Source organism: Typha angustifolia, chromosome 15, assembly GCF_048772165.1.
Source record: "Typha angustifolia cultivar Huaian chromosome 15, ASM4877216v1, whole genome shotgun sequence".
Classification (NCBI taxonomy): Eukaryota; Viridiplantae; Streptophyta; class Magnoliopsida; order Poales; family Typhaceae; genus Typha; species Typha angustifolia.
This window is the reverse complement of record NC_133253.1, coordinates 16,125,187-16,137,474: the sequence shown is the minus strand read 5'-3', so window position 1 is coordinate 16,137,474 and position 12,288 is coordinate 16,125,187. Positions and strand designations below refer to the sequence as shown.

The window sequence follows — 12,288 nt, the reverse complement described above, 5'->3', positions numbered from 1 at the left end:
AGCATTTGACATATTATTCCCCATGATTGAGACATGCATCTCGACATTCTAAACGTGATCAAGTTGCAATTTGCAAGTTTAATTTATTTTAATTTTTGTTATGGAAGCCATGTTGCATGACAAACACAATTATATGCAAGCTGGGCTTTTGCAATTTAATTATGATTAATTTTTAATAGTAACTTGAAAATTTAAAAATTAAGTACATATATTTTTATATAGTCGATATATATTTTACTATAATAGAACTCATTATTATAAATTTTAAAAAATATAATATAATTAAGTTGTAAAAGCCACTTATAACTCATAAACTCCGTTAATGAAGTATCACTATGCCTCTATGCACTTTTTTGCTTTCCCGGAATAAACATATATTCAAAAAGAAAGTTAAGTGTGATTTCGTGATACAAAATCAAAGTTTAGGAGATAAATAATTTTCATATAAAATACAACAGGTAAAATATATTTAACATATATATAAGAATAATTATAAGCCAAATGTCTAACAAATTTTGTTTATTTTAATTAGAATATATATATATATATAGCTTGAGTCACTTAGAATAAGGCTAATACTAATATATATATATATATATATTTTATACTAGCATAAGAGAGCTTATTACCGGTAAAAGCTATTCTAATATTTAGTTATATACTAATATAATATATAATAATTATAGTTGATGTGATATAAATTTAAACTAACTAAAGAGAAGAGAGAAAATAAAAGGAGCGAAAAAAATGGAGATTAAATATTAAAATATTAGATTAAAAAAAAATAAGGGGAGCAAGAAATATGTATTACTATGCTAATATAAACTTAAGTGATTGTTTAACACAGTCATTCTCAACCAGGTTTTTTAAGTTTTAGAGTAGTTATTATTATTATTATTATTATTTTTAAATTTTAAAAGGCATAGCCTTAGAAGGTAGCTAGAACCGACATGGTCTCTTTCAATGGCTAGACAATTGTAGAGAGATCTAAATAAAGCTTCTCTCGTGACATGCAAGCAAGCAAATATGGAGGGCCTACAGATGACAAACTTCGCCAATCTTCTTGTCAGCTTCGTGAGGATGAGAACGAAGCCTTAAGATTCCCAACCTATTTATTATTTATATATTTATACTTTGCCTACCCCTCTCTCTCTCTCTCTCTCTCTCTCTCTCCTCTCTCTCTCCCTCAAGGATATGTACCTCATTGCTGAAACACTTGGTTGTGTAATTCACATGCATGCCATCTTCTCTCTTTCGTTCACGTGCATGCTCTCTCGTGACACAAAGTATACATCTTCGGATGTATATATAACGCTATTTATGATCCATGGAAGCTAGCTAGGGAGAGAATATATAGACCCCAATTCAGCTTTTCGATTACCTCAATTACCCCTTTTCTTTTTATCTTTGGATAATACTATGAGAGGGTTCATTGGTGGTTTGTATATTATTTAGCCACTTTTATATAACGACTTAAGTTTTGAGTCGACTAATAATCTAATGTAATATTAGACCTAGTTTTTCTGGAAGTCATAGATAATATAATAGAAATAGAATGTGCATGTTATTATCTAGGAAAAAAATTAATTTTTACCCCCATGGTTATGTCTTAATTCGTTTTATTCCTTTGAAGTTTCGTTTGTACTACTTTACTTCTTTGTGATTATATTTAAATTAAAATTGTTATTTTTCTATCATATATAACTAATCCACATGTCGAATTTGACGATACTTATTAGAGATAAAGTTGTAAATAATTTGATAAGTTTTTAAAACACATTTAAAATAATACTGGTCAAATTTTAAATAATAATAAAATTATATATATATATATATATATATGTGTGTGTTAAATATATTCGTCATGTTTTTATTTTTAATACGTTGAAAAACTTATCTGTTAGGTTTTTTATTTATTGGCAATTTTGTACAAAATATTCTAAGTGTATTCTTTCATGTATTTGAGCTTTACACAAGTCTAGAATATCTCCGGTGTGAAGAATTGCAAGATTATTGGAGAAAAGCCTCGCGTTCTCACCGCGTTCACAAACGCGTTCGAACGCGGGTACTGCGTTCACACAGACAGAGAGCCGCGTTCACAAACGCGTTCGAACGCGGGCACTGCGTTCACACAGACAGAGAGCCGCGTTCACAAGCGCGTTCGAACGCGGGCACTGCGTTCACACAGACAGAGAGCCGCGTTCACAAACACGTTCGAACGCGGGCATTGCGTTCACACAGACAGAGAGCCGCGTTCACAAACGCATTCGAACGCGGGTACTGCGTTCACACAGACCGAGAGCAGCGTTCACAAACGCGTTCGAACGCAACCTGAAGAATTCAAGTTGTCGCGTTCGAACGCACTTGGGCCCGTTCGAACGCACCTGAGATTAAGTTAGGTCGTTTGAACGCACTCGGGCCGCGTTCGAACGCACATATGAAGTTTGCAATTTATTGGATTTTCATGAGTACGAATATGACTTGGATTTGGCTCTATCTTGGAGATCATATATAAGGATAGTGTTGCCCTAACCTAGGGTGGTTGAAGAAGATTATTCAAGGAGACTTTTTTTACATCGGTTCTTCAACAAACAAGGTCCTTCGCATCTACAAATCTTAATCTTTCGTCTTAAGGGCTATCTAGACGAAAGATCAATCTCGAGGGCTACTGAGATTGGAATTCAATCACAAGAAACAGTGAATCGTGGGTTCTAGCGATCAAGACTGAGAGGAACAAAGTCGTTTGGATCGACGGGTTGTTTTGTGAGTCAGTCTTGTAACTGCTACTGTCATAGTGATTGGTTTTGATCCGAGTTTGGATCCGTGGTTTTTTCCCGTTTGGGTTTTCCACGTTAAAATCTTGGCGTTCATCTCTACTTTCGTTTTTAATATTTCTTCTGACTTTTACTTAAGCGAACGAGAAATATCATTGCCTAGAGATTAGATACATACGTGTGTCTAGGGATTTATTTTTTCATTATCTAATTATATACAACTTTATCTAATAAGTATTTTCAAATTTGACCTCAAAATTGATCAAATATGGTGAAAAAAAATAACAGTTTTAGTTTTGAATATAAATGAAACAAATTTAAGTTTAACATCAACATGGAGGGTAAAATTTAGTTCAGCTGGGTAGCCTTTGTGTGATTCCCTGAAGGGAGCAGTGAGCCAGTGATGCACAATAAGCGTTATGAGTTCTCTGAGAGATTTATGACAAGATATGAAGACGAACACCCACCCGTGCCCTACACTGCTCTCTTCTTATTTGAGATCCAAATCATGTAGATAATACTATGCTGGTAAGCAATTAACTCCTAAACCGAGATTGGTGGTCGGCTATTTTTATGTTTATGTTGGAGAACTTATCCAATTAAATTCAGGTGCGGATCCTAGGAGGCAATATTTTTAATGATACATAAACACTTATTGAAAATATTATCGGTTATAATTTTAATTAAAACTAAAGTTTCTCGATTAATCGAATTTGAATTTCCTATTACATAGTTTAGTTTCTAGTAATAAAATGTACTTATTTGGAATAAAAGAGTATATGGAAGTATTTTTATTTTATTTGGGGAGCTAATAAGTGATATAGGGGGGCCAAATTTAGAGAGGCTATGGCCCTCTTGATTACAACTGAGTGGTTTGCATATCTAGTTGATTGTGTTAATCCAATCATTTCAATAGCACTCTCTAAAAAAGAATTATTATATATAAAAGAATCAGAGCAGTTAAAGACATATAATAATAATAATAATATGGATAATAATACTTGGAACTCTGAACTGTTGTTCATTTTTATATACTCTTTCATATATATTTTTTGGGGTACTTTGATTCTTTGAACTATGAAAATTTTTTAAAACGCTACTATGAGTACATAGTGTGAAAGAGAAAGATGTACACAATCTTACCCCTAATCCATGTATGTAGAGTATAACATCACTAAGAGAAGAACACAGGGCATAATGCTGACCAACATTTTACAGCACACCTTTCTTGAAACTGAGAGAAAATACTTCAAATAGTAACACTTCTCACATTGAATGGCTTCTAATAGCTACAATAGAAAGGTAACAGTAGTCCGAACAAAATTGAAACCTGACTGAAACTAGTGCTTCTAAGCATGTTCGTGTCCGTTCGGTTGGCGGTTGGCGGTAGTACTTATTCATGCTTCAAAATGCATTTAAACATGCAAAGTTATCAACAAAAAGAATCTTTGCATCAGAATGAATCTTTTCTAATCAGTCAGAGAAAGACGTTCTGCACCAAAGCAACAAGTAGTTGAAGTTATTTGATCTTCAGAATAGACTTCATCATTTCATAAAAGAAGTAACTCAGCGCCGCTGATGGCAAAACCTGCAAGGCCAAATTGAAGATTTTGTCATGGTGATGACAAAGATCTGACATGAAAATTTTCCCAACAATAGTCAACTAGTTGAGGGTAAGTATAAGATACATAGCATCAGCCAACACTACTCCTAATGATGTTTGGCAAAATATTAGCTGTGGAGACAAAAGGAAGAGTTGAAAATTTTTATGTAGCAAGTTGATGTCACTTAACTTCAGCTACCTAAAAGACTTATTTGTTAATAGCCTTGAACTGCAGCTATATAATTCATCAATTAAGAGGAGTGGTAGGACTAGAACCTGAAGTGTGCTAGGAGCCAAGCCTGCAAAGAGTGAACCAACTCCATCTGTTTCCAAGACCTTAATGAAAGCTGAGATCAGTCCCACATTGGTTGACTGTTCAAGTTGGAGCTGCCTCCTGATGACCTCCAGAGGGTATGTTACTGTCTCAGCACAGGCACCAGCAAATGCACCATAGAGCAAGGTCCTTGCTGGGCCTAGCTCTGCCTCACGTACACCACTGCTGCTACTCTTGTGGGAGAGGTAGGAGGTCTTGAGTATGTCATACACAGCATAGAAGACAGCACTGGCTGGACCCATGCTTATAAGTGCTGGTGTAAGGCCCTTGTAGAGCGAAAGCAAACCCTCCTTCTGCACCATGTGGCGGAAGCACCCTGCCACACCTCCGAGAGCTTCGCCACCCGGTGCAACCAACCGTGTTCTGATCTGCCAATGCCTAATGGATCTTAACATTAATGCATATGAAAAGTTGATGGTAAAACATTCAATTAGTCCAATCTTTGTAGTAGGATGAAGTTACTACTAGGATCATGAATCCTGGTTCATTAACAAACTATAATCTAACATAGTAATAGGTCCATGTCTAACAAAGATAGGAGTCAGTATTCTTCTTACTGTATGATTCTTCTCCTAGTTCTCTTAGGATTAGACTTTGCAGACTATGGAAAGGCATCCTTTCTGTTGTCTTTGATAGCTCTATCAATCCTGTGGTAGAGTCCAGGTTTATTCTAAGAGCTATCACTGTATAATAACTCTTGTCTTCTACATTATCAATTTCTTGTTCATCCCTATCCAAACTGGAATTGTGCTAGTTATCCTTAGCCAAGATGGTGAGGAAATCAAAACTGTGGCAACAAATGCTTACTGTGTCAAGAGGTAGGCAGAGCACGGTGGCCAAGATGCCCGAAAGGCCACCACCAATGAGTCGATCATGATTTGTAACCTCCTTCCCTGGGATGCTGTGGAGACGATCCAAATACATGTCGTAGCATATGAAATTGATTGATTTGAATGGAATCATTCGGAATAGGTTCACCAAATTGCCTTTCCAGAAGCCTTTAAGCCCTTCCGAAGCCCAGATGAGTTGAACTATTTTCATCCATGTTCGTGTCGATCCATACACTATGCATTCCAGCTTTATTCTTTCCAATGGAGCAATGCATGTCCTGCACCACGTTCATGAATTAAAATTGTTAGGCATTACTTTTCTTAGTATCACTCTTTCTATATTTGAACTTTGAACAACTTCTGATTGCCTATCTATGTCTATATGAGGTGTATGGACCTCTGAATCCCTTTACTAAATCTCACAGATAGCAACAAACCAATTTTAGTCACTATTTACTACAAGGGAACAAATCCTCTCCAATACAGTAAGGTATTTGGCAGCCTATCACAACCAGTAACAGTAAAAAAGAATTTAACTACACATGATTTTGCAGCAATTATAAGCTGCCAAATTACCAAATGCAGGAAATCCTGCAGCCCATGTACAAAGACTAGTTCAGAACTTCAGATAGAAGTTAGACCTGGAGATAATGGTAGACACTGCACCTGCAAGGAGGAACTTAGGCATGTCACTCCAAGTGTTCCTCCTCTTTCCTACTCCTTCCTGATAAACCAATCCCTGACTCAGAACTTTTCCTTCATCCTCTTCGTTGTCGCCATCATTTGTTAAAGAAGATTGAATGCTCCTCAGTTTTGGAATTTGGGCGAATCTTGAACTCGTCTGGAATGTTGTACTAAAGCTGATTCCTTGACCACAACTATTTCCTTCATGTTGGTTGTGCCGAAGAATGTTCAAAATCAAGCCAGAAGCTGATAAAGATATGCTGAATAGACCTTGAGGCGGTTCTATCAGAAGGGGAGCATCCTTTCCATTCCTAAGGTCAGGAAAATATTTCTGGAGAGTTCTTGTAGATTGGAGAAAGTTCATGTTATCCTCCATAGATGAACCGAAGCCAAGAAGAGAGAAGGAAAGTGAAAGATTGGAGCATCCGAAATTGGCTTTGAGATGCTGTGAAGCTGATATAAGAGTAATTGAATGAGACAAAAGCTAGTGGAAGCTTTAATGGTGACCATAGGAGCATCCCAAGAGAAAGCAATGACAAAAGGAGAGCATGTATGCATTGTGGTTATGGTTGGAGGAGAGCTAAGTTTGTGTGGTGGTCTTTAGGCGATCGGCAAGGGGTGTTCATGGCCTCACAATTCCGATATGGGAGAAGGATAAGAAATTCGAAGATGGAAAGAAGAACAGCCAGCTCGTGGCCTTTTTTTTTATATATATAAATTAAAAAAACAACGAGACATGAAATCAATTAGTTCAAGGAGTACCAATTTCCCCTTAGTCCTTATTCACATCTGGAATATATTTGCAATAGAAATAGTAATTCATATTTATTATTATCAAAATGAGAAAGTTATTCTAGGAATAATTATTCATAGAATTACTAGTATTCTAAAATAAATGTGTAACAATCATCTTTGATGTGATATAAAATAAATTAAAAGTTAAAAAAGTATATTTTATTTTTATAAAATTATGATAAATATTTTTTAATTTGATATAAAATAGATAGATAGATAGAATAGATATCACGAGTAAACCGGCAATAATGTTTGTATTCTTGAATAGTGTTATTATGATGTTTAGTTATTATTTTAAAATAATATAAACGGTAGTGACTGTTTTTAAAAAATTATACAAGTTTTCTTTTATTTTATTTTTAAGAAGAAAAGAGTTTTCACATTTAGCTAGAAGTCAACGGGGCATCCATATTAAGAATACTACAAAGGTTTTGCCTCGATCAGCTGCCGGATTACATTCTCTATCTACCTACATGATCCAGACCTCACTAAAACTTATTACACTCTCATCTACCATACTCCTCACCCTTTATGGGCACCCTAGATGTAAGCATTAAAACGTGGGCTGTAGGAATTCTGTACAACCGGGACTTGGATAAGTAGGTGGCAAGTCTTAGTTGGCTTGTCAATCTGGCAATTAATCCTTTCCTTTTCAATATAAACACCACCAACAAGAAATGTCCAACTCCGGAGCAGGAGGGAGGGGAAGATGTCCAACTCCGACGGGCCTCTTCCTCGAAGGCGGCAGAACCGGAGATAAGGATCAACCCGGGCAAGGATGGAGTCAACCAACCTGCAAAAGGAAGGTCGTGGGCGGAGGTAGCAGCGGGTCGAGAGAAGTTTGGAGGTACTACAGGGCGGATTCCGGAGGAGATTTTGGCAAAACTCAAGGAGCAAACTGATGACTGTGTCATAATAGATCCGGCGGTATTGGCGAAGTGCAGGGAGAGATGGAAGCTGTCATTGTTTGGACGGTTCATGGGGGCTTATGTTCCACTACCCAGGCTGAAGGCTATGCTAGCCAAGTTGTGGAACGGGATAGATGGATTTGCGGTGTCGGATATGGCTGAGGGATTCTATGTATTCCGGTTTGATAAGGAGGAAGACATGATGTATGTGCTCACCAATGGGCCGTGGACGCTGGGGGGTATGGTACTCAACCTCATCAAATGGAGGAATAACTTCCGACCATCGCCGGAAGTGTTTACTACGGCCCCGGTTTGGATTCAGCTCCACAACCTTCCGCAGGAATATTGGGAACTCGAATCACTGATCCCGGTTGCTGCATATTTCGGCAAGCCGCTGCGGGTGGATGAAACCACTCTCGATCATTCCAGGAGTAGGTTTGCGAGGATCTGTGTGGAAGTGGACTTAGGACAACCTTTGAAACAGGTGGTGTGACTGGGACCTAGAGAACAAAACCTCGAGCAAAGGGTGGTGTATGAAGGTGTGCCCTTAATTTGTTTTAAATGTGGGCGAATGGGTCATGACAAAGCTACCTGTAATGCCCATGCCTCAGAGTCAAGAACTAAAGATGAGGCGCTAAAGGAGGATCAACACAGTGCTGTGGCTAACCGAAGCACGGAAGAAGGCAAGGAGAAGGAAGAGAGTACGGATAACGGCGTGTTTGGGCCATGGATGAAGGTCACCAGGAAGCCTACACAGGAGTACTGGAAAGGTAGAGGGGACGGGCAAAGGGGCCAGGGAGGGATGGCCGCTCGTCCGAGTGGAGGGAGCAACAGAGCACCAGCTCCAGCGAGTCAGAGGGAGGAGTCGTCCGGTCGAGGCGGGGCGATTCGCCAGAACTCGGGAAGCGTGAAGATCTCCACAGATGGTGTATCAGCCATGCAGAGGGTAGGTACTCAGGATACGAAGGAGGCCAGCGGTGCGATACCTAGGAGAGCTGAGAAAGGGAAAAAGGTGGTTCATGGGGAGCAGCCACAACAAGGAAGGTGGGAGAAGGGTGAGACGTCGAAGAGGGGGAGTGATGCATGGAGGGCCGAGAAGGTACACTTACACCAAGAGTGCTACAAGGCAATTAGAAAGGAAGGCTCGGAGGTGGCCAATCCTGGCTATGCATTAAATGCTGAGGGTGTAGACGCGAACAGAGTGATTGGAAGCGGGCGACATGACAACCTGGACACCAGAGGGGATGGGACAACTGGCAAAGTGGAGTGTAGCCAAAAAGAGACATCCTTCTGGCCAAAAATTACCTCGGTAGGAGGGTTTCTGGTGCAGTGCGGGGATGGAGGCAACAAGGCTTACGTGAAAACTAACAAGGGACCTAAACCTAGGGTTTTCTCTCTTGCTAGTGCTTACCCGAAGGAAGTGGTGGCTGAAGGAGTTGCTGCTATCAGGATTGGTCCGCAGACCAATAAAAAGTTAGAAACTCCGAAAGAACATACTACTGCAGTTGCAGTCCTCAAGAGTAATATCCAACTGGAGGTAATGGAGAACCAGGGAGGGCGGCTGCTAGATAGACGGCCAGATAATCTAGCGCTGGTACCGGTCACATCTCAGCTGGGAATTGGTCCGGATGCGATGGAGGAGGATAAGGATCCGGGAAAGGATGGGCCGTCTCTAAAGAGAGGCAGGAGGGATTAGCAACCCTCTTCCTTCATCTCTCATTCATGCCAATGTTTAAATGTATTATATGGAACTGTCGAGGGGCCTTGAAGAAAGAGGTGCTCGATAGGTGTCGGGACCTTCACAGGGAACATAACCTGGACATGATAGGTTTATTGGAAACACATGTGGACTGGGATAAGGGTCATAGGGTGGCGAGAGAGCTGGGGAGGCAGTGGTGCCATTTTTGTATCTCGGCGATTGGTGCATCCGGTGGGATTGTGATCCTGTGGCGTCTCAACCTGGGGTGGGTGGACGTTGTTGCGGCTTCCAGATATGCGGCACATATGGTCATCACCCCGCTAGGTGGCCCTACTCAGATGATGACCATTGTGTATGCTAGTTGCGAGCTGGAGGACCAGCGGGAGTTATGGGAGGAACTATCGGCCATCACTCCGAAGGAACTTCCTTGGGTGGTAGCCGGGGACTTCAATGCATACCTTGCCAAGAATGAAAAGAAGAGCAGTGGGATGGCAAACCTTGGGGCGAAGGCCAGAGCTTTCCGTCAATTTGTGGACCAGGTCGGGCTCTGTGATCTAGGTTACGAGGGTATTCCATATACCTGGTGCAACAACAGGCCCGGAGAAGATAGAATCTGGATCAGGCTGGATAGAGTGCTTGCTAATGCTAGGTGGCTCAGTGCAAACTGCCATTGCAAGGTGATCCACCTAGACCGGGCTGGTTCTGACCATGCATCGTTACTATTGGTTGGAGCAAGAGAGGACGAGAAGCGCCTAGGAAGGCGACCTTTCCGGTTCGAGAAGTTGTGGATGGAGTATGAGGAGTGCAAGAACATAATGAGGCGAACGTGGAGCGCAGGCAGCCACGGGAACCCACTGCATGCATTCACCCATAAAATCAAGCTGCTACACAGAGAGCTTCAGACGTGGAGTAGACGTTGCGTTGGATCAGTGGAGCAAAAGTTTCGGGAGGCCCAGGATGCTATAGAGGTGTTGGAGAGGAAGGATGTCAGTGAGGGATTGACTAGCGAAGAGGTTCCTCTCCTTCGCAGTCTGTACAACAAAAAATGTGCTCTGAGCAGGCAGGTGAACATCAAGTGGATGCAGAGATCCCGTGTTCAATGGGTTAAGGAGGGGGATCTGAATACCAAGTTCTTCCACCTGGCAGCTACCATTAGGAACCGTCGAAACTGTATCTCAGGGGTGATGAGGAAGGACGAAGTTTGGGTGACAGACAAAGAGGAGATTAGAAAGTGCTTCCTAAGGCATTACAAGGAGCTATGGGGTCAACAAGAACAGGGTGGTATGGAGCAAGATCGGTGGAACCAGTTACCGGAATTACCAGCGATAACGGATAGAGATGGAATGCAGTTGATTGCGCCGGTAACTGTGGAGGAGATACGACAAGCAGTATGGAGCTTGCCGAAGGGGAAAGCTCCAGGGCCAGACGGTTTGCAAGCTGAGGTATATACGACCTACTGGGAGTCCATCGGTGTCCATCTGTGTAAAGCTATACTGGCCTTCTTTGAGAAAGGCAAGTTGCCAAATAAGTGGGGGGAGACATTTATCACCCTTATCCCGAAGAAGGAGGCGCCGACGTCGGTCAAGGACTACCGGCCAATATCACTGTGCAACACGGCGTATAAAGTCATCGCCAAAATCCTAGTGGCGAGGTTGAAACCGCTGCTGTGCCGTCTCATCGGTCCGGAGCAGTCGGCATTCGTGGCCGGAAGATCCATTCAGGATAACACGCTAGCTGCCCAAGAATTAGCTCATTCCTTGATGAACGACCGAACGGAGACTCCACTGATGATGGCGAAGATGGATATGGAGAAGGCATATGACCGGCTATCGTGGGAGGCGGTGGCTCGGACGCTCAAGGTGATGAACTTCCCGTCAAGGTGGATAAGCTGGATCTGCGCCTGCATCAGGTCGCCTAGATTTGGCATATTAATCAATGGCTCTCCGACGGAGTGGATCATTCCCCAGCAAGGGCTGCGGCAAGGTGACCCATTATCACCATACCTGTTTATCATCTGTTCGCAGGTTCTATCCTCAATTCTCAATACAAAGGTGGAGACAGGTTCACTGGAAGGTTTCAGAACTGATCGAGGGGAATTTTCGCACCTCCTCTATGCTGATGACCTGCTGCTGGTGGCGCGCGCGACAACAGCAAACGCAGAGGAGTTGAGGGACGCCTTAGAGCAATACTCCGGGTTGACGAACCAGAAGGTGAATATAGAGAAGTCAGAACTCTATCTGCCACCTTGGATCCAAGATGATGTTAGGGAGGAAATTGGAGGTAAGCTGAAGCTCAAACAGGGTAAGATGCCTTTCACATACCTCGGTGTTAAGATCTCAGGGCAGCGGATCACGGTGGCAGGGCAGCAGGAAGTGGTGGACAGGGTGAGGAGCAGACTTACCGGATGGAAGCGGAACTCGCTGTCGCTGGCAGGCCGCATCACGTTGGCTCAAACAACGCTTACGAGCATCCCGTATTATTGGATGGGGTCAACATGGATCCATGATTCTATCCTGGAGAGTATCATGCGAATAGTGCGAACGTTTATATGGGCGAAAGGGGAGAATCGGCGAGGGTTGCACCTGCTGAGCTGGGACACGCTGACCAAACCGAAGGTTGAAGGAGGGATGGGGCTGCGGTGCCTACGGACTGCTAAGAAGG

General features: G+C 41.9%; 1 protein-coding gene across 1 annotated transcript; it reads right to left on the bottom strand.

Annotated features, from left to right (window-relative positions):
• Positions 1–4,083: 4,083 nt before the first annotated feature.
• LOC140779835 (probable mitochondrial adenine nucleotide transporter BTL3) lies at positions 4,084–6,842 on the bottom strand. Its single transcript, XM_073125122.1, has 4 exons — positions 6,183–6,842; positions 5,519–5,819; positions 4,654–5,079; positions 4,084–4,362 (listed from the first exon to the last, which is right to left on the bottom strand). Exons 1-4 carry the CDS (start codon positions 6,599–6,601, stop codon positions 4,294–4,296), a joined length of 1,215 nt encoding a protein of 404 aa, XP_072981223.1. The 5' UTR covers positions 6,602–6,842; the 3' UTR covers positions 4,084–4,293.
• Between the last annotated feature and the right edge of the window lie 5,446 nt (positions 6,843–12,288).